Source organism: Lemur catta, chromosome 19 (assembly GCF_020740605.2).
Source record: "Lemur catta isolate mLemCat1 chromosome 19, mLemCat1.pri, whole genome shotgun sequence".
Lineage (NCBI taxonomy): Eukaryota > Metazoa > Chordata > Mammalia > Primates > Lemuridae > Lemur > Lemur catta.
The window spans coordinates 29310773-29336971 of NC_059146.1; the positions used below are offsets into that span (position 1 = coordinate 29310773).

General features: G+C 55.0%; 2 protein-coding genes across 5 annotated transcripts; one reads left to right on the top strand and one right to left on the bottom strand.

The window, feature by feature from the left end:
• The first annotated feature begins 1038 nt into the window (after window positions 1-1038).
• On the top strand, window positions 1039-7719 carry HIPK4 (homeodomain interacting protein kinase 4). Its single transcript, XM_045531976.1, is given in 5 exon segments — window positions 1039-1555; window positions 4331-4687; window positions 5872-6678; window positions 6680-6715; window positions 7522-7719. Coding segments are annotated over 5 exon segments (1845 nt in total). The 5' UTR covers window positions 1039-1090; the 3' UTR covers window positions 7702-7719.
• A 1044-nt stretch (window positions 7720-8763) lies between these two features.
• On the bottom strand, window positions 8764-25989 carry PLD3 (phospholipase D family member 3). Of its 4 annotated transcripts, none has more exons than XM_045531979.1 (13): window positions 25886-25964; window positions 17036-17067; window positions 16088-16179; window positions 15906-15980; window positions 15675-15817; window positions 15036-15219; window positions 13037-13157; window positions 12834-12961; window positions 11498-11698; window positions 10614-10753; window positions 9898-10063; window positions 9357-9456; window positions 8764-9258 (listed from the first exon to the last, which is right to left on the bottom strand). In XM_045531979.1, exons 3-13 carry the CDS (start codon window positions 16112-16114, stop codon window positions 9071-9073), a joined length of 1473 nt encoding a protein of 490 aa, XP_045387935.1. In that variant the 5' UTR covers window positions 16115-16179; window positions 17036-17067; window positions 25886-25964; the 3' UTR covers window positions 8764-9070. The 4 variants fall into 4 exon arrangements, with proteins under 4 accessions (XP_045387935.1, XP_045387933.1, XP_045387934.1 ...); XM_045531977.1 differs by having other exon boundaries at window positions 16698-17067; XM_045531978.1 differs by lacking the exon at window positions 17036-17067 and having other exon boundaries at window positions 25886-25989.
• Window positions 25990-26199: the final 210 nt, after the last annotated feature.

Here is a 26199-nt window from a genome sequence, read left to right on the forward strand (position 1 = left end):
TCTGGCACCCAGCTGGGTGACCTTGGGCATTTTTAAAACTTCTTTGTGCCTTGATTTTCTCTTCCGTAAAATGCCTACTTTGTATAAGGATCCGATAAGACTTCTGAGGCACTCAGGACGTGTTTAAATATTTTGATGTTAAATTTCCTAATCTGACTTCAGTGTTTTCTCCCCCAAACTGCTCCTTGTCCATGTCCCCTTCTCAGGGACTGCCCCCTCATGCCAGAGCCCTGGGCTGGGCCTGGACAGCTCCCTGCCTTCCCCCCAGCCGGTTAGTCCCCCAGCATGTCCTTCTCAGTGTCTCATCCCCCAGCCTCCTCCTTCCCTCCCAACCTCTGCCACTGTGGCCCTGCCCCGACTCCTTCCCAAGCTCCACTCTAACCGCCCCAATCCACCCTTTTTCACACAGTAGCTTTCTGACACTCAAATCTGACCCTGCCCTGCCTTGCTTGAAGCCATTCTGTGGCTCCCCAGTGCCCTGAGAACAAAGTCCAAACTCCTTAGCCCGGCATTCAGGGCCTTTTACAACCTGGCCCTATGGCAGCCACACACTGGGACAGGCGTTTGCTGAACACAGACACCCCCCACCCCCACCCCGCCATATCCCTCTAGCTCAAAAAGCCTGCCTTTCCTCACCTCTGTAGGTGTGTCCCCATCCTGTATGCTCAGGGTTCACGATCAGACTCCCCTCTGCCGACCCTTCACTTGTTTGGCCTCTCCAGGGTTCCGCCACTGGGCGGGGGAGGGGCCCCGCCTGGCACCCCACCCCCATTCCAGCCAGGGGCTCAGGTCTCCAACAACAGAACCAAAGCCACTCAGCAACGCTGGAACTCATTTGGGGGGGCCTGGGGCCCCTTGTCCCAAGCCGGGAGGGCTTTGGGGGAGGGGTGAAGCCCCTGGCAGACTCACAGTGTGGCCAAGGGGGCTGGGGGGTGCCAGGGAGGTGGGGGCCAGCATCAGCATCGCAGGAGGAGGCACAAGTGCCATTCTCTTTCCCCCCCTGGGGGGGCTGTGCGGCCAGAGGCAGCGGTGGGGCGGGAGGCCCCGGCGGCAGAGCCTGTGGTGCGGGTGTCTCCGCGGCGGGGGCACTATGGCCACCATCCAGTCGGAGACCGACTGTTACGACATCATCGAGGTGCTGGGCAAGGGCACCTTTGGGGAGGTGGCCAAGGGCTGGCGGCGAAGCACGGGCGAGATGGTGGCCATCAAGATCCTCAAGAATGACGCCTACCGAAACCGCATCATCAAGAACGAGCTGAAGCTGCTGCGCTGCATGCGGGGCCTGGACCCGGAGGAGGCCCACATCATCCGCTTCCTCGAGTTCTTCCACGACGCCCTCAAGTTCTACCTGGTCTTCGAGCTGCTGGAGCAAAACCTTTTTGAGTTCCAGAAAGAGAACAACTTCGCGCCCCTCCCTGCCTGCCACATCCGGACGGTCACCCTGCAGGTGCTCAGAGCCCTGGCCCGGCTCAAGGAGCTGGCCATCATCCACGCCGATCTCAAGCCCGAGAACATCATGCTGGTGGACCAGACCCGCTGCCCCTTCAGGGTCAAGGTGAGTGGGGCAGTGCAAAGGCCCTGAGGCAGGCACGTGCTGATGATATGCATTTGGGGAACACTGGGAAGGCCCGTGTGGCTGAAGCCGAGCGAATGAGGTGGAGAGGGAGGAAATGAGACCAAGCGTGTGATGGGGCCGGGTCAGGCAGGGCCTTGCAGACCACAGCAAGGACTTTGGTTTGATTCTGTGGCAAATGGAGCTACAGGAAGACTGAGCAGAGGAGGGATGAGATTCAACTCAGGTGTTCATGGGATCCGTCTGGCTGCGTGAGGGGAACAGACTGGGTGGTGGGCAGGAGCAGGAAGGCAGGGAGGTGACTGCGCTAGTCCAGGTGGAGACGTGGATGGGACCAGAGTCCAGGTGTGGGAGCAGGAGGTGTGGGGGGGGTTCTGGGTAGATTTGGGAGCTGCGGACAGCAGGATTTGTTGATGGACCTTATATGAAGGGTGAGAGAGGAAGCGAGGACTGCAGGTGGCATTGCCTGTGCTCGTGACCATCCTGGCTCTGAGCTCCCTCCCTGTGACCCCCACCCCACCAGACCCCTCTGTCTGCTTATGAGTTTGTCACTGTCCAGTGATGGGTCTGAGCCAGGAGCACCCTGAGGGCAGGGCCAGGGCCACCTTAGTCATCACCGTGTCCTCAGCATCTCCCGGCGCAGTGCTGTCACGGAGTCAGTGTGAAATGCATGTTTGTCAGAGACACCGAGGAATGCAGAGACAGGAAAAGGGAGATCATTCTGCCCCAAGAGATGGAAGGGCAGAGACCCAGGGAAAGAGACATTCCCACAAACACAGCACCTGGCCAGCATTGTCACCGCTGCCATCTTTGTGGAATAAATGAATGAATCCCACAGTCGTGACTGAGTGCCCAGGGTTACTCAGCGTCTTGGGGATTCAAGCCCTGGCACTCTGGACTCAAGTCCAGGTTAATAATCATTTCATGACACTGCACGTCTGCATGTGGACAGTGAGGGACTGCTGAAGGAAAAGCAGAGAAATTCAGAGAGGGAAACTGAGGCCGAGACCAAGAGAGAGAGTCGAGGAGATTCAGGGCAAAAGTGGCTGCACCCAGATGCAAGGGGACAGACAAAGGCTTTCAGCCATTCACAGTGTTGGTTCCACAGCTGTTCACCAAGCACCTGTCACATGCCAAGGGCCTGTAGAGGGTGTTAACAGTGCCTGGTGATGGAGACAGAAGAGGACTTCAGGGACGTGTCTTTGTCGTGGGTGACACAGTGGCAGAGACAGAGACACTGAGATATGAGAGACGGGCAAGCAACGAAGAGGTGTTTGCAAAGAAAGAACAAGAGAGAGACATAATACAAACAAGAGACAGAAAGAAAGAGAATGACAGGGATCCAAAACCAGTTCATTCATTCTTTATTGAGCCCCTGCTGTGTGCCAGGCACTGTTCTGTGCATCTAGGGATGCAGCATCGAACAGACGGACAGATCCCTGCCCTCATGGGACCGACATCCTAGTGGCAGAGAGAAACGATGAACTCGATAAAAAAGTCAAATACACAGGGTGTGACGTGGTGTTAAGAGCAATGGTGTGCCGGGCGCGGTGGCTCACACACCTGTAATCCTAGCACTCTGGGAGGCCAAGTCAAGCGGATTGTTTGAGCTCAGGAGTTCGAGACCAGCCTGAGCAAGAGCAAGACCCTGTCTCTAATAAAAATATAAAAATTAGCCAGGTGTGGTGGCACTCACCTGTAATCCCAGCTACTGGGGAGACTGAGGCAGGAGGATCCCTTGCGCCCAGGGGTTTGAGGTTGCTGTGAGCTAGGCTGGTGCCACGGCACTCTACCCAGAGTGACAGAGTGAGACTCTGTCTTGAAAAAATAAATAAATTAATTAATTAAAAAAAAAGAGCAATGGTGGGAAGCAGAAGGCGTGGAGGGGGATACGGAAGGAGGGGGCTGCCACTTTGACAGGATGGTCAGGGAGGCCTCACTGAGAAAGTGACATTTTTTTTTTTTTTACTAGTTTTTTCCCCCTCCCCTTCTCCTTCAATAGAGAAGGTGACACATTTGAGTAAAGACTGAAGGAGGCGAGGGAGGCCGCCTGTGCACAGGCTGGGGACAAGCATTCCAGGCAGACGGAGAAGCCAGTGCAAGGCCTGAGCTGGGAGTGTTCTGGCGCGTGCAAGGAAGAGTGGGGAGGCCCTCGTGGCTGGAGGAGGGCGAGTAAGGGGACACTAGAAGGAGGGGAGGCAGGGGAAGGACGGGCAGACTGTTGCAGCCTCGTGGGCCCCAGCGAGGACTTTGGTCCTTATCACAGGATGTGGATGTGAGCAGGGGAGGGATGCGATGTGGCTCAGGTGGCCCCAGGGCCCCTCTGGATGCATGTGAGGGGCAGACCAGACGGGGGCAGCGGGGAGGAGGCCCCTGCGTTAGCCTAGGTGGGAAACAGTGGGGGAGGGACTGAGGGTACGGCCAGAGTGGGCAGATTCTGAGTCTACTTGGAGGGTGGAGCCAAAAGATTTGCTTATGGACAAGGTGTGGGGTGAGAGAGAAAGAGGGGGTCCTGCCCCTCGCAGGCATGAGTTCTAGGGGACGGCAACAGAGACAGAGCCAGACACACAAACCAGAGACAAAGGCTGGGAGAGACAGAGGTAGGGACATAAACAAGAGATAGACTCACAGACACAGAGACAGGCAGCGTCGAATGACAGGTGCAGAAAGACACCAGGTGAGAGACGGCAGGGGAGGCCCAGACTGGCTGTCCCTGCAGCTCAACCTGCCCACTCCCCTCTTGCCCACCCCCAACAGGTGATCGACTTTGGCTCCGCCAGCATCTTCAGCGAGGTGCGCTACGTGAAGGAGCCCTACATCCAGTCGCGCTTCTACCGGGCCCCCGAGATTCTGCTGGGGTTGCCCTTCTGTGAGAAGGTGGATGTGTGGTCACTGGGCTGTGTCATGGCCGAGCTGCACCTGGGCTGGCCCCTCTACCCGGGCAACAACGAGTATGACCAGGTGCGCTACATCTGTGAGACCCAGGGCCTGCCCAAGCCACACCTGCTGCACGCCGCCCGCAAGGCCCACCACTTCTTCAAGCGCAACCCCCACCCTGACGCCACCAACCCCTGGCAGCTCAAGTCCTCGGCTGACTACCTGGCCGAGACCAAGGTAGGGGGGCAAGTGGGATGAGGGCAGTCAGTGTTGGGGCTACTACATTAAGAAAAATCTGATGTAATCCTAGCACTCTGGGAGGCTGAGGTGGGAGGATCACTTGAGCCCAGGAGTTTCAGGTTGCTGTGAGCTATGATGATGCCACGGCACTACAGTCTGGGTGACAGAGTGGGAATCTGTCTCAGAAAAAAGAAAAAGAAAAAGAAAAGAAAAATCTAGGTTAGACCTCAGTGAGGACTGGAAGCTTGGGGGTCAGCCTTGGATATTGTCACAGCAAGAAAGATCTGGGTGAGACCAAAGATGGGACTGGAAGTTTGAGGGTCAGCTCTGGGGACTGCTGCAAGACAGATCTGGGGGAGACTGCAGGGAGAACTGGAAGTTTGGGGATGACATGTAGGGGTCACTGTAGTAAGAGGGATCTGGGTATAGCCCGGGTGTGACAGAAGGACTAGGGTAGCTCCTCTGTCAGCTTCAGCTCTGAGGTCAGCACCTTGTGCAGCACGAGGGATTTGGGTTAGACCACAGAGAAAACGTGAGGTCTGGGGTTGGGTGTGAGAGTCGCAACAGAAGGAGGGATCTGAGTGAGACCCCGGGTGGGACTGGAAGTTTAGGGCAGCCCGTCTGCTCCCTCTGTGGCTGTGATCAACCTGTGCTGCAAGAGTCTGGGTTTAGATAGCAGAGAAGACGAGGAGTTTGGGGCTCGGGCTTCCGCAGCAAGAAGGGTCTGTGTGAGGCCAAAGGTAAGACTGAAAGTTGTGGCAGGTCCTCTGACAGCTCCCTGGCTAAGGTAGCAAGAAGGGTCTGGGTTCAATCGACCATTGGGAGGCAGAGGGGGCTGGGGTCAAGTGCGGAGGCTTTAGCAGTGAAAGGGACCTGGATTTGGTTCCGGGGAGGACTAGGGGTGCATCCTAGCGTAGGGCAGCCCCTCTGCGGGCCGCCAGTAGGGGCCGGCCCCATGGCGCTGGGGAGGACTGGAGGTCTGGGGCGAGGTGTGGAACTTTCTGGGATAGAGGGAGGGGTCTGCAGTGAGGATCAGCTGTGGCCTTCCCAGCAGCAAGAGAGCTCCAGGGCAGATACGGGCAGACCTAGAAGTCGGGGGTGACATGTGGGTCCCCCAGCAGGAGTGCCTGGGGCCCTAGTCCTGGATATGTGTCAACCGTGTGCCCCCCGTGTCCCACCAGGTGCGCCCACTGGAGCGCCGCAAGTACATGCTCAAGTCCTTGGACCAGATTGAGACCGTGAATGGCGGTGGGGTGGCCAGTCGGCTGACCTTCCCAGACCGCGAGGCGCTGGCCGAGCTCGCCGACCTCAAGAGCATGGTGGAGCTGATCAAGCGCATGCTGACCTGGGAGTCGCACGAGCGCATCAGCCCCAGCGCGGCCCTGCGCCACCCCTTCGTGTCCATGCAGCAGCTGCGCAGTGCCCACGAGACCACCCGCTACTACCAGCTGTCGCTGCGCAGCTGCCGCCTCTCGCTGCAGGTGGAGGGCAAGCCTGTCGTGGCCGCCACAGAAGATGGGCCCCCCTACTACCGCCTGGCCGAGGAGGAGGAGGAGGCCGCGGGCATGGGCAGTGTGGCAGGCAGCGGGCCCTTCTTCCGAGAGGAGAAGGCACCGGGCGTGCAGAGAGCCATTGACCAGCTGGACGACCTGAGTCTGCAGGAGGCGGGCCGTGGGCTGTGGGGGGAGACCCGCGTCGACATGCTCTCCGGCATGCTGACCCCTCTCAAGGCAGCCGCCACTGGCCGCCGGGAGCCAGACTCGGGGCCCGAGCCCATTCTGGCCTACTACGGCAGCCGCCCGGCGGGCCGCCACAAGGCCTGCAAGCCCCCTGCAGGTTCCAAGTCCGACTCCAACTTTAGCAACCTCATCCGGCTGAGCCAGGCCTCGCTGGAGGATGAGGGGCCCTGCCGGCGCAGCGGCTGGGAGGAAGGAGAGCCTCGCGGGGCCTCTGCTGAGCCGCCTGCCATCCGGAAGCGGGATGGGGACGGGCCCCAACATCAAGGACATGGCCATGGACGCTGAGGTGAGCCAGGTGGGTGGGCAGGGTGTAGCTTCTGGGATCCCCCAGAGCTTCCTCCAGGGTGGGGGCACAGTTAACCCAGGCCTGGCCTCCCACACATCTGTACCGCCTGCCACTAGCGCAGGGTCACACAAACCCACCCTCAGGAAGGCTCAGCATACGCTAACCCATGTTCAGAATATAAGATTTGAAAAGGGCCGGGCGCGGTGGCTCACGCCTGTAATCCCAGTACTTTGGGAGGCCGAGGTGGGAGCATTGCTTGAGGCCAGGAGTTTGAGACCAGCCTGGGCAACATAGGGAAACCACATCTCTACAAAAAACAAGAAAAATTAGCTGGGCGTGGTGGCGCACACCTGTAGTTCCAGCTACTTGGGAGGCTGAGGCAGGAGGATCGCTTGAGCCGAGGTTTGAGGCTGCAGTGAGCTATGATGATGCCCCTGCACTCTAGTCTCGGTGACAGAACAAGACCCTGTCTCAAAAAAAAAAGAAAAAAAATCTGAAAAAGCTCTGCACACACTAACCCATATCAGGGTCTAAGGTTCAGCACACACTAACCCGTACTCAGGATATAAGATTTAATAAGACTCAGCACACACTAATATCCTAAGGATATGATAGGTTTAGCACATATTCATGTACCTTCAGGCTGTGACAAAAACTCAGGACATAGTAATCCACCCAGAAGTGATAAAGGCCGAGCACTGGATAAGACCCTGGCACAAGCTCGCCCACCGCAGGAAGAGTGACAGGCTCAGTGGACACTGGAACACTAGCACTTCTCGCTGACACCCCTCTCTTCTCCCCCACAGAGGCCAGGCCCTGAGCTCTTCGACCCCAGCAGCTGTCCTGGAGAATGGCTGAGTGAGCCAGACTGGACCCTGGAGGGTGTCAGGGGGTCACGGGCTCAGGGACTCCCACCCCGCCACCCACACCCGCACGGTCCATGCCGCACCACCAGCTTTCTGCAGCACGTTGGCGGGCATCACTGATGGCCATCCCACCCCTGCCTATCGCTGGGGGCTGCGCTAGCCGGGCTGCCGTCCCCTTCAACCTGAACTGCTCCTCAGAGCCATCCCCTGAACCCACAAATTATTCTTACAGAAAGATAGTTATCCAGAAATTCCACTCCCCCTGCCTGCGGCACATGGCTGCACATACACCCCGAACATAGGAAGGCCTTGAGGTCTGGCACATGGCCCCTCGGCCGGACGGACAGCAGGAGGGGGACAGCAACCCCCTGGCCCTGAGCCCACCCTCGGCCCTGCTGCCTCTATTTCAATAAAGAACTGTTCAGCAGTCCTGCTTCAAGACTGTTCTCACTGCCGGAGGCCTGGACTGGCCCTGGAGCGGGGTTCCAGGCTGGCACCCAGGGCCTTGCTCCGGGGTGCTGCACCCAGTTGGCAACTGGCTCAGGCTGGAGGCTGGGCTGCTATCACACCGGGAGGGAAAGGCTGTGCTTGGCAGACTAACTCATCTCCTAAATGTGCTAAGTGCTTGGCACATTGAGAATCCACCCTTAGAACATTCTGTGTTCAGCATGTGTTAATCTGAGCTTGCCAAATGCTGGGGTCTCATTGTCTGTTGGCCTGTCCTTCCTCCATGTATGGGCTTGGCATGCACTCATCTATACTTGGGACATGCTCCGTGTAAATTCACTTGGCAGGCACAAATTCACGCTTGGTGTATGCACCAGTGTTCAGACATGCGAGTACACCCTAGGGATAGGGCCACGGTTCAGTCCATGCTAATCTTTCTGGGATCATGCTTAGTGTGCAGCACACGCTACTCCATGCTGGCTATATGCCAGGCCACACGGGCTCACACTGCATGCTCAGTACATGCTAGCCCATGTGCACTGCACACTGAGGACCGAGCACACGCCAGCCCACACCAGTCACATGCTGAGTGCTCAGTACATGCCAAACGATATTGGTCACACGCTGAGGACTTAGCACACACCAGCCCACACAGGTTGCACACTGAAAGCTCTGCATATTAAGCTGTCCCTTACCCGTCACCCCATCTCACACCACTCAGTCAGGCACAGGCTGTACAGACAAGTTATTTACTTATCATAACCTTGGGCCCTCTTTGCCCTTGGAAAGGGGGGTGGGCCAGGGGGCCGGGCCCAACATGCACCCCCCACTTCTTCGGGGGCTGATCCCTCCCCCAGCTCTGCTGGGCCCGGGGCCACAGCGTCAGGCCGGTGGGGGCAGAGGTAGAGGCGGGAGAGCAGGGGAGAGCCTGTGGAGCCACAAAGGGGCAGACAGAAGCGGGGGCACGGGGACAGGGACCGGGACCCAGAGCATTTGGGTCCATGGGGCCCGGCAGGCCTCGGCCTGTCCGCTGGACCGGGCCTCAGAGCAGGCGACAGGCGTTGCCCACGCTGTCGGCCGAGGTGTCAAGGTCATGGCTGTAAGGGGAGCCCCAGTCCCTCAGGAACACAGCCTCCAGCTGGCTGCGCAGGCCGCCGCGCCCGTTCTGTGTCACCAGCAGCGAGGTGCCCGCTGTCTCCGTGAAGTAGTTGCCAGACCAGTTGGAGGTTCCTGCAGAGGAGGGGTGGAGGGTGAGGGCTCTGCGGGGTGGCCAGGCCCTGCTACCTGGAGCCCCCTTCTGTCCCCCCGGCAGAGCTCAGGACTCTCACCAATGTAGGTCGCGCGTTCGGTCACCATGTACTTGTTGTGGTTGACACGGGCATACGGGATCCGAGCCTGGGCCTCATCCGCAGGGACCACGAAGAGTTTCTGAGCGGGAAGGGCCACAGGAAGGAGTGTGAGGTGCAGGGGTAGTCAGAGGAGCCCCAGCGCCAGGGAGCGGGACTGGGGACTCAGCTGCTGCCCACAGAATCCTTGGGGGTCAGAACAGGGCCCAGCGGAGGGGTACCCAGTAAACGCAGGCTCTAGTCACCTCACGTGCAACCCTGTCCCTCTAGAATGGCTCCTATTCACTCCTGAGGTCTCATCTCAGATGTACCCTTTCCCAGAAAGTATTCCTCGGCCCCTCAGGCCGGGGCACCCCCATCCCACCCAACCCCTCTGCCTGGGCCCCCATCCTGGCCATGGTTTCCCCATCGTGACATGGCTTGCCTGGGTCATCCTTGTCGGATGACACATGGGCCCCAGGCGGGCTGTGTCCCCAGCACTGTCCCGAGTAGGGGTTGGGGGTGGCCTGGGCTGGGTGCTTACCACCTGGATGTCAGAGTGGGTATGGTTGTCCCGCAGGGAAGCCAGGGAGAGCAGGAAGGCACGCATGGATGGCTCCGAGTGTCCCCAGCAGCTGATGAGCAGGCGCACCTTGACGCCCCGCTCGTAGGCGGCCCGTCGCAGCCCGTCGTCAATGGCCGGCCAGAACCTGGGGTCAGGGGGTGGGGTGGGTACAGGGTAGGGAAGACCACCCCAAGGCCAGCTCCCGGCCCTGCTCCTGCCTCCTTAAATCCCACACCCATCTCCTGTTCCTGGCTACCCTTCACCACAACCCAGTCCTCTATCATCTCATCTGCTGCCCGGTCATCCTCCCTCTAATCCCACATCACAAACCCCCGACGCTGCTGCCCTAAACCCAGATACTTTTAGCCCCCATCCCTCAAGCCCCTCATCCCATTTCCAGCCCAAGCTTTCTACCTCCCAAACCCCACACCACGCATCCCTGGCCTGTTTCCAGTCCCCCACTCCTGCACCCCAACCCCAATATTCTCCTCCAAACCTCATCCCCACCTCCCCCATAATCCCTCTTTCTCCGGTCTCAAGCACCCAGATCCCCTCTCGCTGTCACCTCCCAGTCCCCTCTGCCTCTCTCTGTGGCTTCCCTCCCATCTGTCCCCTTGCCAGCTTTCTGAGCCCCATCACTCCCTCTCTGTCTCCTCCCGACCTGCGGCGGCTCCCCATCCAGGCACCCGGCGTACCTGCGCGGGTGGGAGAACTCCATAGTGGGCAGGTAGTTCATGACTGCGATGTAGATGAAACTCCGGGCGTTGTCCACCACGTTGAGTAGAGCCTTCAGGTCTTGGGTGCGGCCACTTGGACACAGGGGTGGGGGTGCACTCTGGAGGTGAGGGGACAGTCAAGACATGTGCTCTGCCAGGGCATCGTCACAGTGGACCCCACATACGGACAGCTCTTCACGAGCCAGGTCCCATGGATCTCACTGAATCCTCAGCCTCCACGAAATCACAAATTACGAATCGCTCTTCCCCGTATCCACGCCTTTGTGCCGGGCCCTCCACGATGACTCTGGGGACCTGGCCAGGTGATTTGCTCCAGGGGACCTGGAGGGACCCAGGTTGCCCACCCCAACTAGTGAAAATACTAACAGCTAAAAATGTGCTGTCTGGTGTGCTCAATATCTGCACGGGCAAGAGCCGGCGACGTCCAAGACGGTGGCTGCTTGCTGCCATTTCATGTGTGCTGAGCACTCGAAACGTGGCTAGTGTGACTGAGGAACTAAGCTGTTAATCATATTTCATCTAATTAATTTAAATGGAAAGAGCCACCAGTGGCTATACTGGACAACAGAGAGCTACACCAAGGGCTTGGTGTGCGTGAACTCAGTGGTACCTCACCTCGCAGCCCTAGAGGTTGGAAATACTATGATACCCATGTTCTAGGTGACACCGAGGCCTAGGGAGGTTGGGACATAGCCTGGGTCCCTGACCAAGCAGAGTGAGCAGGGGTGAGGGCCAGCGGTCAGGACGCCCCCTCCCCGACAATCACCAGGCATGGCCAGATAGAGGCCAGAAGTGACAGCATGGGGACTGGGCATGGCAGGCCCCACTTGCCCCAGACTCACCGCCAGGTAGGCGAGAGCAGGGGTTCCATTGAGGCAGATCTCCATTGGTGTCTCTTGATTGTAGCGGGTGTCATAGGGCCGGGGCCAGGTTGATGGGATGGAGCTACCTGCCTGGCCCAGGAACCAGTAGGCCTCAAAGATCTTAGTCAGGTCTCGAGCCAGGCAGCTGCAGTTGTACATGACCACACCCAGCTCCTTGACCTGTGGGAGGACAGCGCTGAGCCTCGGGTAGCGGCCTGGGGCCCGCAGATGCCATGGACACTCCCAGCCCAGCCTCTCTGCCCCTGGTCTACCACCCCGCTCTGTCCCTCACCCCCACCTCCACCCCTCTGATAGCTAAAGTTCTGGAATGGACATGAACTTAAGTTTTGGTAGAAATCATTCAGTTATTCCAAAGCTCCAGGTTCCCTGAACCTGTTGCTTCTACCCTCCACCAAGCTAGCTCCTGCTCATTCTTACGTGTAGGTTGACCTGTTTCCTCCCCTAGGAAGCCTCCCTTGACTTCCCACACAGTGCCAGGCAGTCCTCTGGGATCTCAGAGTCTCTTGGGCTTCCCTGATCACTCTCTCTGGTAACAAACCTGTCTCCCCATTGGGCCTAGGGCACAGGACCCAGGGATGCTCAGTCACAACTTATCTTCAGCACCTCCCTGCATAACTGGTGAGATTTGGGCTTTAGGGAAATAATTGTTGAGGAAATGAATGAGTTAATGTCCTGTCCTCTCTTACCGTCACATCACTGCCTAAGCTGTTCCCTCTTCCCTGCCTTGTGTTAATTAATTCCTATCCAGGCTTCAGATATCAGGTTAGCCATCACCACCTTTGGGACATCTTCGATACCCCAGGTTGGGTCAGATGCTTCCTCTGGGCTTCCGGAGCCCTCTGTTTCCTCCATCCCAGTCCTGACTCGACCTGGTCCCGACCTCTCTGGGCTGTTACTGCCTGGTGACAGACCAGTCTCTGCATTGGACTGAGAGTTCCATGAGGTCCTTCTGTTACCACCATGCTGGCAGTATCATGCAGGACAGGGCTGGGCTTAGGGTCGGCGCTCAGGGAATATATAATGAAGGCCAAATGGGTGGACACTGAATGTCCCGTACAGGGGCTGGCAGCTGCCATGAGGGATCAGAGGGAGGCCCAGGCTTCCGTGCGCAGGGGAGGGCAGTGGAAGCCTAGACTAGGGGATGTTTCAGGAGGCCTGGAGGGAAGCAGGAAGGAAGCCGTTGCAGACAACAGGTAGAGAGGACTCTGGACTGAAGAGGGGTGCAGTCGGAGGCTGGGTGCCCAGTGGGGCAAGGAGTGGCCTGGACGGGAAGGTAGACAGGGTGCAGACAGACCTGGGTCAGTGAGCGCCAGTCCATGTTGGCACTGCCCAGGTAGAAGTGGGTCTGGTCCACCACCCAGAACTTGGTGTGCAGGACACCATGGGTCAGCTTCTGCATGTCCACCATGCGGACCTGGGCACCTGTGACCGAGAGGGGCAGTGGTCAGGGGCCAGCCTGGGCAGCCCCAGGCCGCCCCTAGCTGGCCCTCAGCTCACCGCTCTGCAGCAGGGCCTGCAGGTCCGCCTGTGGCTGGGGCCCGCTGGGCTTGCTCACGGCGATGCGGACCTTCACGCCTCTTGGTGCCAGGCTCTGGAGCTGCCGGAGGACCTCCTCACCCTGCAGGGAGGGGAGCGCTTCTGAGGGGCTGGGCCAGCCCACTCTCAAGCGCTCCCCAACCCCGTGAGGCACGCCCAGTGGGGCTATTTTGAGATGTGATTAGGAGTAAACAGGCTTTCCATTAGCCTTTCTAGATTAAAGCCTTTACAAAATCTTTATCTTATCAAAACCTTTTTTATCTATTTTAATGAGCGGCTGCTCTGAGAACCCTCCCAAGGCCTCTCTGCCCCTCCTGGGACCTCCCAGATCCAGCACTGGGAGCGGCAGTGCAGGGGCCTCCAGGTATCTCCCAGGATGTTGGGGGTGAGGCTCTGGCTGGGGGTTCGGGAAGGTATGGGGTGAGGCACGGTGATGCCAATAACAGTAACAAAGATTTTCTGGTACCTACTGTGTGCCAGGCCCTGTTCTAGGCCCCTTCATGTCTGAACTCACTGAATTCTCACAACCCTCTGAGTCAGGTCTAATTATAATCCCCATGGTGCAGATGAGGAAACTGAGGGTTAGAGAACTTGGTAGTGCAGTGGGATTTGAACCCAGACCGTCTGCCTCTTACATTTGTGCTTTGAAGCACTTCAGTGGGAGTCAGCAGGGAGTGGGAACTCATGGTTTTTAATTTTTTTATTATTATTTTTTAAAGAACAGGGTCTCACTATGTTGCCCAGGCTGGAGTGCAGTGGTTACTGACAGGCGTGATCATAGGTCACTGCAGCCTCAAACTCCTGGCCTCAAGCGATCCTCTTGCCTCAGCCTCCTGAGCAGCTGGGACTACAGGCACGTGCCACTGTGCCCGGCTTTGGTTTTTAACTATCATAATTATTGTTTTTTAAGGCAGTCCTTAAGGAGCCCTGTAATTTTATTAAGTTTAATCCCACTTCTCATAAAAAAGAGGCAGTAGGGAGAAGAAAACAGAAGGAACACATTGATCATCTTTTTCAATGTAAGGGGTTATCCACCTAAGCTGTTCCTTTTTTTTTTTTTTTTTTGAGACAGAGTCTTGCTCTGTTGCCTGGGCTAGAGTGCCATGGCATCAGCCTAGCTCACAGCAACCTCAAACTCCTGGGCTCAAGCAATCCTCCTGCCTCAGCCTCCTGAGTAGCTGGGACTATAGGCATGCGCCACCATGCCCGGCCAATGTTTTCTATATATATTTTTAGCTGTCCATATAATTTCTTTCTATTTTTAGTAGAGACGGGGGTCTCGCTCTTGCTCAGGCTGGTCTCGAACTCCTGACCTCAAGCAATCCTCCCGCCTCGGCCTCTCAGAGTGCTAGGATTACAAGCATGAGCCACCACGCCCGGCCTAAGCTGTTCCTTTTCAAATCGTGAAGCTTTTATGTTTTTCAAGTTTGTCTTAGACAATAACAAGATATAGTAATGCCAAACACTCCCAAGGACTGACGGTGCCAGGTGCTGTGCTACAGTTTGCATGGATTAGTCCATTTCATCCTCACAGGAGCCCCAAGAAGTGGGTGCTATATACTGGCCCCATTTTACAGATAAAGAAACTGAAGCCTGAGGTTGCAAAGCTGGGAGTCACATAGCTGGGAGGTGGTAGCCTGGCCTGATGCTGGGCTTTTACTTGCTGTGTTCTTGCATTTCTTTGTGTGGCAGGGTCAGGGCAGTTTGTGGCTGAGCGACATCTGCCAGTCTAATCCCTTGTAACCAAACCTGCACCCTGACATTCAGAGGCCTCCAGATGACCATGACAAATGCCCCCAGTCCAGAGGGCCATGTGAAGACAGCTGCTTCCAAACACCTGTGTCCAATCTGCTGTATGAGACATGCCCACTGGTCTCCTGGGCTGCAGAGGAAACCCCTTCATCCCCCCACTCGCCCCATCCCTGTCCCGCTGTCGGTCAGGCCCAAGGCTGCCAGGTACCTGCTGGGCAGAGGGCTCCTGCGTGTGGGTGTCATTGTTGGTGAGGGTCCAGTAGAATGAGGCGATGTCCAGGCTGCTGTGGGCACTGGCGAGCAGCCCCAGCCAGGCCTGGCTGGTGGAGGGGTTGCCCGTGGAGGCATTGGGGAAGTCCAGGCCCTCAGGAATGCTCTCCACCAGCACTGCTCTGTGGGGGGTTGGGGGGAGCACAGTATCAGCCACAGGGTGCTGGAGATCACTGGCTGGGAGGGGGGTGCTCACCTGTTTGCCCACAGGTGTGAATGGGAGACTGTATTTGTGTGTGTGTCTATACTCATGATTCTCTGTCTGTGCATTTGTCTGTCTAGAGATGTGAAAGATGGGTTGTATATTTGCATGTCTGTGTGTATCTACGCACAGATGTGGATGGAAGATGCTGCGTGTATCTGTCTGTTCACAGACCTGGATAGAAGATGACGCTGTGGCTGCCATGGCAACAGTGTATGTCAGGGGGAGGGGGGTGGGCATGCACTTGGGAATCTGCAGCCTCCTCACTCGTCACAAGCACTGGGTGCGGCTAAGCGCAGGCCCTGATCAGTGTGTTAAGTGTCCCCGGCCTGGCAGAGCCCCTCCCCCCTACACCTGCACCTCCCCCACACTTACTCGCAGGGGTCATAGCAGGGGGCTGGGCGCTGGTTGGGGCCAAAGAGATGTAAGTCGCCGTATTCCCATAGAAACAGCTGAGTCATCAGGGCACCGAAGCCCACAACTGCCAGGATGAGGACCAACAGGACCCAGCGGGCTTTCTGTGGGGAGGAGGAGGTGGTCAGCCAGCCCAAGGGGGGGCAGCCAGCCTGTCCCCGAGACAGATCAAGGGTGGCGGAGGGCTCCTACCTTCTCTGCAGCCTTCCATGCCTCAATCTCATTCATGGGCAGCTCGTTGGAGGGCTCCTCAGCAGGCACCTTCAGCTGGGGGATGGGGATGGGGATGGTGGGGGTGGTGACAGGGTGGCTTGGGGGGTCCCTGGCCCTCCACTTCACCCAGCCCCTCCCCACTCAGCTTCCCATCCACCTACCTCCTGGTACATCAGTTTAGGCTTCATCTTGCCTGGCAGCTGGGGGGTACGCAGAGCCCAGGAGGGAAGGTGGGTGTGTCAGGGTCTCCAAACTGGTGGAACAAAAGCAGGCACTGTGTGGGGTGTTCTAGGCTTTTGAGGGACATCACAGAAGGCAGATTAGTCTTGGGGCTATGGGATCCACTGGGTCTCCTTGCTCATGATCACGGGGGCCACTGGCATCGTGCCGACGAGCCCAAAAGGAGGAAGATGGTCGCTGGTCAGCAGGGATTTCGAAATCCCTCGAGGTCCAACGCCTGTGCTTTCTTCTCATCGCTCTGCAGTGTCCACCCTGCCCCCCTTAGCACCCACGCTGTTTCCCTTTAGCACCCTTCCCTATCCCTCCTCCCAGCTCTCATCTAGATATTCCCCAAACGACAGCCCTGGATGGGGTCAGCGCAGCCCCAATTCTTTGCGCCTAGTCTCAGTCCTGGGGCTACTCAGGGGTTATTTTCCAGGTGGCTCCTCTGCCCTCACCCTCAGGTGCCCACCACACCAGACAGCTCTGCCCAGGACCACCAGGGCCTCCCAGCCACCCCTCAGCCCATCCCCCAGCCATCCTCCCCCGTACCCCTTAGGGGCCTCGGCCTTACTCGGCAGGCGGCTGCTGCTACCTCTGCGGGGCCCCAGCTTCTGCCCCGACAGGCAGAACAGGGGCTGGAGGAGGGAGGGGCGGGGCCTGAGGGGACTCCGCCCACTGCAGCGGGGAGTCTGCGCAGTGCGCGCGTCATTCTGGGCTCACCGCAGCGAGAAGGGGGGCCGGGGCCCCCAGATACGGTCCCGCCAACCTGGCCGAGGTGGGGGGAGTACATGGCGGGGGGATGGGGTTTGCCACACTCCACCCGAGAGTCCCTGGGAGGCCACAGATAAAGAGAAGAAGGAACCCCACGTCTTTTCTTGTCTACAAACCTGTGAATTTTTGTACCATGGGCATGCATTACCTAGTCAAAAATAAATACATAAATAAGATTAATAAAACGCTTATAAAATAACATGGAGAGATTAAGGTTGAATAATAGGAATAAGAGTTGTGGCGATAAATTCAGCAGAAGACAAAGCTCATGGTATGGGATGGAAGAAAAGGGCAGGGGAGATGGTGGATTTTCTGTTGGAGTCTGTTTGGATTTCAGTATTTGATTTTGTTCTTTAAAAAGCCAACTGATATTTTTATAGGGATTAAAGAAAAATTGTTTTTTGATCCAGGCTTCCGGATCGCACCCATCTCATATCTCCCAAGCAAGATTTAAAGTCACAGCTGGAGAAATAAATTGGAGACCCCTCCTCTTCTTCCCCTTAGCTCCCCCCTCCTCTCTTCATTGCGAGAGGGTGGCATCTTTCTCAATGAAACGGACAGAACACCCTCTCCCCCGAACCCCCCAAACACACAGGGCAGGATGTCAACAGATAACTATAGAAAAAGAATATTATTGGGAGAAGCAACAGGTTAGATGCGGTGTTTTTCAAGGGAGTGGGATTTGTGGGTGGACCAGGATTGCATTTTATGGTAAACCTATTTCCTTTTTTTAAAAAATTGTGAAATATAAACTACTTACAAAGAAGTATAGAAAACATCTCCATGCAGATTAAGAAATAATTATAAAGCAAACACAGGTGTTGCCAGTTTTGTCACTTTTTTAAAAATCAGGGGCATGCATTCCTGTGATTAAAAAAAAAAGTAACAATAAAAAGAAAATTCCCAAAGGGAGCTAGGTTCTCCCCTTACGCCATGCCATGATCCAGTCCAGACCTGAAGGGATAACTTGGAAACTCCTCCCCACCAAGGTCCAATCCCAGATTGGAGAGGGCAGGGCATGCTAGATCCCCTCCTCCTTGCTGGGAGACAAATGCGGATGGGTTAAAATGGGTCCAGCAGGGAAGAGCAACAGGTCAAGGTTATTTGAAACTGCAGAGGTCACCAGGAGAAGCAGATACCACCAGTCTTGGAGGTGGTTGACCACAGGGTTGTGGGTGGGGGAGGGAAGCAGGAGGGCAGGAGGTGGGTTTTGCCTTTCAGTTTTCTTTGAAGGCCTTGATGAGAAATGTTTTATTGAAGAATATGGGGTTGGAATAGCAGGCAATGTAACATCAGGGAAGCCAAGATGAATTAAAACAAAACTGAGGGAGAGGTGGAGTATGGAGATCTGAAGTGATGGTACTGAGAGAGCCTCAGGGCTGGAGAACTGGAATGGCCACCAATAAACCAAAAATAGGAAGAAGATAGGTGGACTTCATTCACATAGGTAGTGACTGTTTGGCTTTGAAATTGTGCAGTGATTCCAGGTCTTTAATGATGGGTTTAATTTTTTTATTTGTATAAATTTAAGGGGTACAAGTACAGTTTTATGTGTGTATGTGTATACATATATAGAGAGAGACAGTGAGAGAGAAGGAGAGAGGTCTGGGCTTTTAATGTAATAATGTAACCATCACCCAAATAACGTACATTGTACCCATTAACTAATTTCTCATCCCTCACCCCCCTCCCACTCACTTTAACTTTTGATATATTTTTAACAAAGCAATACACCTAAGGCTTTTAAAAGGAAAACTAGTATGGAGAGGCGGTTTGGATTGGATTAGATTGACAAGACAGTTAATACGTAGGTGCTGGAGCCAGACAACCGAGTTTGAATCTGAGCTTCAGCACCTATGCGACTGACCTTGAAGAAGTGACAACACCTCTGTGCCTCTGTTTCCCCATCTGTGAAATAGGCATGTTAACAACATCTACTTTTCATAAGGCTGTGCATTAAATTTACTCTATTTATTTAGTACCTACTGTGCACCAAGTATTGTTTTAGGCACTGGGGATACAGCTGTGAACAAAACAGACACAAGGGAAGATGGACAGTAAACAGGACTATAAGTAAATTATATGTTAAGAGGTAATAAGTGCTATAGAGGATCAGAGAAATGGGGTGGTTTGCAATTTTAAATAAGGAGGTCAGAGAAGGCCTCACTGAGAAGGGGGTACCTGAGAAAAACTTCAAGGAGGGGAGGGAGGGAACTACCTGGACTTGGGTGGGGGGAAGCAGCCAGTACAAAGGCCCTGAGGCAGCAGGGAGCCTGGTGTGGATGGGGTAGGGCCAGGAGGCCAGTATGTCTACAGTGGAGAGGGCTGGGGGGAAAGGGGGAGGAGGTATGTCAGAGGTGGCAGGACCAGATCCTGCAGGGCTGCCTGGACTGTGGTGAGCAGGACAGCGTCACCCATGGGTTCCCAGCAGAGGAAGGATGACGCAATGTGCCTTGGGTTTTTAGTGGGTTGAATGGTGGCCTCAAAAAAGATATGTCTGAAGTGGGCATAAGCCCTGGAACTTGTGTATGTGAACTTATTTGGAAAAAGAATCTTTACAGAGTAATTAAATTTAGGATCTTGAGATGAGATCATACTGGATTACCTGGCTGGGCCCTAAATCCAATGACAAAGGTCCTTATAAGAGACAGAAGACACACAGAAGGCCCCATGGACCAGAGAGGGAGAGACGGGAGTGAGGTGGCCACAAGCCCAGGAATGCCTGCAGCCACCAGAAGAGGGGGCGGCTAGGAATGGAATCACCCCTAAAGCCTCTGGAGGGAGTGTGGTCCTGCTAACACCTTGAATTTGCACTTCTGGCTGCCCAAACTGTGACAGAATAAATTTCTGTTGTTTTAAGCCAAGCTTGAGGAAATCTGTTATAGCAGCCCTAGGAAACGAACCCACGGCTGTGCGGGGAACAGACTGGGGTGGGGGCAGGGAGCCCAGGGACGAGGCTGCTGGGAGCATCCAGGCAGGAGCCAGGGGACCAGGAAGCAGGCAGCCACCAGGGTACAAGCAGACACCGGGTGAAGAATGGGCCGGTTCTGGAGGCATTTGGAAGGTGGAGTTGGTGGGATTTCCACATTGGATGGGGGTTCTGGAGCAAGAAAGGAGTGAAGGATGACTCCAGGGGTCTCAGCCTGAGCAACTGCAAGCGTGGAGGTGCCTGTAGCTGATTTGGGGAAGACAGAGAGGAGTGAATTTTGGGAAAAGACCAGGACTTTGGTTTTGAATGTGTCGAATTTGAGATGAATGACTCCTGAACTGAAGGAATTAGCACATGCAATGTGCTAACATACCAGAGGCTCTCAGCAAATATGAGTAATTGTCAAGGCTCCTAAGAGCTCACACCCCCAGAGGCAAGAGGGTTGCTTTTCATTGCAGGCCTTTCCTATTTAATTTCTTAAAATGTACATAGCACTTCCATGGAAATTAAATTATGGTGAGGTTCAAGCTCCTAGCCCCTTCCCCCAGAGGACTGTGGCCTCAGCTGGAGAAGGAATCTGGACCCCTCCACCCTCAGATTCCTGGGGGAACAGGGCAGCCCGTCTCTGTGCTTGTGTTCCTGGGACCCCAGAACCTCCATGGGGGCCCAGTGCAACCAACCCAAGCTGGTCCTTATGCTCTGCCTCCTTGCTGGAGTGGGGCGGACCTCCGTCAGGAAGCGTGCCGCCTCCCAGACCACAGAATATCCCCCTGAACCCTTGGCTCGTGGCCCTGCCTGCCTATGATACCGCAGCCCGCAAAAAAGGAGGAAACAAAACCCACGGGGCTTTCGAAACATGTCAGGTCACAGCTCCCTGAACACCCCACCCTGGGTGAGCGTGGCAGAGGGAGATTTGACCCGCAGTGCTTTGGACTGGAGGGTTCAGGCTTCAAATACCACCTCTGACACTTTCTTGCTGAGTGACCTTGGGCATGGGGCTTTACTTCTCTGAGCCCTGCTGGCCTCACCTATCAAATGGATATCATCTTATGCCCATCTGGAGGGTGGTAGCCGGGGGATCTCTGAATGGTTGGGGGGGGTGGGTCTCAGAGTCCCACGGTCCTGGGTTCGGATCTTAGCTCTGTGAACTGGGAAAAAGAGTTCCCTCTCTGAGCCTCACTTTCACTCTCTGAACAATGGGGAGATTGATAATAAATACCAACCTCACATTTTCTGGGAAGAGTCAACGAGATCACCCACGGCAGGCAGATAGCACAGTGAACCCACATACATGCTGGTTTGTGAGATCTGGGGACCCTGGTATCCTGAACACATTGTCATCACAGGTAATAAACTTATATATGTGTCCCCTGAAAAGCTACGTCTGTGTCTAATTTATTCCTCCCTCTCCAGTGCCTGGCATATTGTAACTGCTCCATAAATATTTGTGGAAAGCAGAAGAAATAGAACAGTAGAATGGAACACTTCGAGAAAAGACTTTTTTAGACGTCTCTCTAGACCTAGTGATGCTTGTTTTATGTACAGTGATAACCAGCTTGTGTTCTAAGCCCAGCGCAGAGAGAGTGGGTGCAGATAACGGCATCTCAGCAAAAGTAAAGTGCAGAGAGTTGGGGAAAAGGTCAAGGCTGATTCAGGCCATTGGAGAATGCCAAGGAGGGTGCTGCGGAAGCCAGTGGGAAGCACTGGGCAGGCTCTACCACAGGAGACATTTACAAATCTACGGGCTTTCCACATTGTTTAGAACAAATGTTCTCATGTTTAGGGTGCTGTGCTAATTTTCACTTGATGGTACAGACACCTTTGGTCTGAACAATCAACTGGTGGTGGTCAAGCCTACAGAAAACAGAACAGAACACTGGTTTTGCAAACTGGGTTTTGTTTGTTTGTTTTTTTTTTTCTTTAGCAGTAGTTCCTTTATTTCAAAGGACCCCTTAAGAATGGTGTCCCCTCCTAGGGAGAGAAGATGCTCAGCCTGAAAAACAAATTAAACAGGTCCAAAGCAGCATCATGAATGGTGAATCCTTCTGAAATGGAAGTAGCAAGTCTAAGCTGCCCCACTCCTGCTCAAAATCCTTCTGTGGCTCCCCACTGCCCTCAGGACAAAATATAAACTTCTTACCAGGTCCTATAGGGCCCTACATGGATAGGCCCTTGTGGACCTCCCCCCACCATTACAGCTTTAGTTCCGCTTGCTGAACCCAGAGCTCTGTCTCCAGTTTCCACCTGTCTCCTGAACTCCAGCTCTGGAGATCCCATACTCTCCCTGACTCTCCCAGCCCTGGGCCTTGTCCTGGACCCCCACACTTGGCCTCCTGAGGGTCTCTCCCACCCACCCTTCCCCTCAGCCCCTCAGCAGCTCCGACCTGGTCTCTCCCACCTGGGTCACCACTCCAGCCACCTCCCTTGGCTCCCAGCCTCCACTCAACCCTTCCACTGCCCTTCCATTTGAATGTGGCTTGTCCCTCCCCTGCTCAAAAACTCTGTGGCTCCCAAGTGGTCTCAGGACAAAGTCCCAGCTCACTGTGGCTCTCTCATCATGCTTTATACCCCAGCCGGATTTAATATCTTTCAGTTCCTTGAACTGAAACCACACCAAACCCTCCCACAACTGCTTCTCCTGCCGAGCACACCTTTCCCTCCTCTTTGTGCTGCCCATTCCTATCAGCTCACATGCCACCTCTTCCACGAAGCCCTCTGGGCTCCCACAGTCCCCTGTGCCCCCATCCCACCCCCACCCCTCTGCTCATGCCCCGTCGCCTCTGTGCTGTCAGTGCCTGGTGACGGGTCTGTCTCTCTCACTGGACTGGGAGCCCTAGGAGGGTAGGGCTGGGCTGTCTCAGTCATTGCTGTGTCCCCGGTACCACTGAGCACAGGAATAGTACATGCCAGGTGCTCAGCAGCCAGTTCATTCATCCATCACGCAACTAATATTTATTCAGTGACAATTTTCTGACAAGCCCTGTTCTAGAAACTGGGGATACAACACAAAACAGAAAAAAGAAATCCCTCTCAATGATGATATTCTACTAGGGGAGCGAGAATAAATGAGTGAAATACATGGTGTGTGCCTTGGGGAAAAATAATGCAGGGGAGGGGGACAGTGGCATCACGACCGGGAATGGCTGATGTTCCAGTTCAGAAACAAGAATGTGACAAGTCTGGGGCAAAGGGCCATTGTCATCTGTTTTTCAGGTGAGGCGGCAGGGCTTGGGGGAATCACCTGCTCAGGTTGCACAGCAATGGCTTGTCGGGTGTGAATTTGAACCTGGAACTCAGTCCGGTTCCAGGGAAGTGCACTGTTCAACCAATTCATGAACAAAAAAAAAATAAATAAATAAGGCAGAATCTCCCTTTATTGCCTCACATGAGGGACCCAGCCACCCGAGGGAGCTGTGAGCCTGTGGATGTGGGGTAAGAGGGTAGGGCTCCTTGTGCATTGAACCAGGCACTGCTCACAGCACTTTATGTGTTTAATTCTCACAATGGACTTTTATTTACATCCCACTTAAGAGATAAGGGAATTAAAGACCTAGAGAGGTTAAGTTTTTGGTACAAAGGGACACAGCCAGGAAATGGTAGAGGCATGATTTCAACCCAAGCTGCCTTGGGGTTCCAGGGATAGACGCCCCACAACAGCTGCCTCTCCTGTTGTTCACCACCTGTAGATCTGCAGGTGTGTACCCACCCTCCCCAACAGCTACTGAACCCAGTGGTGGCTTTGACATCTCAAAAACTCCATCAGCATCTCCCTCTCCCTCCAAATCTTTGACAAAGATTTTTTTTTTGAGATGGGGTCTTGCTATGTTGCCCAGGCTGGTCTCAAACTCCTGGGCTCAAGCGATTCTTCCACCTCAGCCTCCCAAGTAGCTGGGACTATAGGTATGAGCCACTGTGCCCAGCTTTGATAGATATCTGAAGTTTTCTCCAAATATAAAGGATATGTGAGTGCAGCTTGAAGACTCTGGCTCTCCTTCCAACAACGCTGCCTCCTGCCGATCCATCTGGGTAGAAGTTCTGGAGTTGCTGATGCTGCTCAGGGTGATGGCTTCATGGCACATTGGACTGTGTCCCTCCTCTGTTCCAAATCCTCCGTGGCTCCCTCCTCCCTCAGAGGAAAAGCCAGTCTTCTCCATGGCTCAAGAATTCCTATCACAATCTGCCCCCATCACCTCTCTGACCTTGTCTCCTTCCCTCACTGACCTGCCTGCTCTTCCTTAAATATTCCAAACACACTCCTACCTCAGGGCCTTTGCATTTGCTGTTCTCCCCACAGATAGCCATGTCACTCTCTCCTCTAAGTCTTCATTCCAATACCACCCTCTCATAAAACTTTCCCTGACCACCCCGTTTAAAACTACAACCGTGACTCCACATTCCCCATCCCCCTTCTAACATCAAATAATCTACTTACCTGTTTGCTTATTGTCTCTTACCCCCACTAGACTATAAACCCCATAAGGCAGGGTATTTTTGCCTATTTTGTTCACTGATGTGTCCCCAATGCCTAGCACAGTGTTGGGCACACAGTACATGCTTAAGAAGTATGCACTGAGTGAATAACTTGTGTTTTTGCTCCATACTGCAGATGCAGTAACTGAGGCATAGGGAGGAGGTTAAACCAGCTGCCCAAGGTCACGCAGCTATTTGAGTACTAAGTGCTAGACCCAAGATTGTTCCAGCCCCCAGGCTCACATCACTAACCACTGTACCACACTGCCTCACTAGGACAATCTGAGTGCAGAGGATACTTACCACTCTGCCTGGGGATTCAGGACTGATGAGGTTTGACTGAAGTGTGGAGGGACCTGCCTCATCTCTCCATAGCTCCAATTCTAAAAGTCCAAGGAGGTCTAGGGCTAAGCTACGTATCGTCTCCCCCTACCCCACCAAGCCCTCCATGACTCCCACAGCACTAGCTAAATGCTCTCATTTTTAGGGGTGGGAAATCACTTAATCCAACAAGATAGAGAGATAGGGATTGAATATTTGCAGAAGCAAGGTTCAGGAGATAGGCCACCCCCTCAGTGGTGGTGACATGCCAGAGGTGAAGGCAACATGGAGATCGTGGGGTGGTGTGGCTGCTGTGGCAGAGGGGTTGGTGATAATGAGGAGTGTGACAACACCACAGGAATGAGGAGGGCAGCTGGGGAGAGGAGAAATGAGACTGTGAGGAGGTGATGAAGGTGATTGGATGAGGGTGAGGGTGACAGGGTTAGTAACAATATTAGCCAAAAACGCCATGATGAGCATGTCACAAGAACAAACTCACAGATTCTTCACATTCATCCCTGATGTAGGTAGGTGTCCCTGTGTGCATTTTACAGGTGAGGAAGCTGAGATTGGAAAGGCGTGGTAAGGTGATCAAGGTTACCCAGAGGTTTAGTGGTGGAGCTGGGATTCTGGCACACCCTGAATAATGTGCTCTAGGACCCGTATGGTACAAGTAGGTGAGATGTGACATGTGACATGGGGAAATGACGGAGATATGGAGGGAAGAAAAACAACTGTAAAACTGGGTGGCTCCTTAGGGGGAAAACTGGAAGAATGAGACAGGGATGGTGACTGTCTGAGGAGCAATGGTGACATGGGAGGAACGAAGACATAAGGGGTAATGACATGAGGGTTGCCTGAGAGAGATGTTAACAGTAGTTGTGCGAAGGTGACATGGATGGGGGTATGACGACGATTTAAGAGAAATGAGGATTTCATAAAGAAATGGCAACAAAAGAGGGGTGCAGGTGACATAAGGAGACGATGACTTAAACGGGGGGCGACTGCGACATCTAATGGCAATAAGGATTTAAGGGGAACGGAGGCGAGTTAAGGGGGTTGACAGCGACATAAGGAGGGTGATGGCTACAGAAGAGGAGTGGTGACGATTTATGTGGGATGCAACATAAGGGGAGGGATGGCCACATAAAGGGAGCGAAGACGACATAAGGAGAGGGATGCATTACAGACAGGACGACAACACAAGGAGGCAGCCGAGGCGCCGCGCCCTCAGATCACACAGTACCTGCAGTTCACGTCTCCCACTCTGGGACCAGCCTCGCGCACACCTTCCAGGCTGGAACCCCGCCCGAGCGCCCCCCCCCATCCGCGCGCAGGCGCACTCCCGCTGGACTGCAGGCCGCCGGGGGCCAGGCAGGAACCTGTCTCATTGGCTGCGCTCCTCGCTGGTGCCAGGAGCAGGGAGGCGCTCGGGAGACTGGGGGCGGTCACGTGACGGTTGCCGCCGCGCTCTCGCCGGTGGCGGCCGGGCGGGCTAGAGCGGCCGCGGCAGTCCGGCTTCCGGCGGGGAGGGCGGCGCTTCCGGGGCGGGCAGCCGGG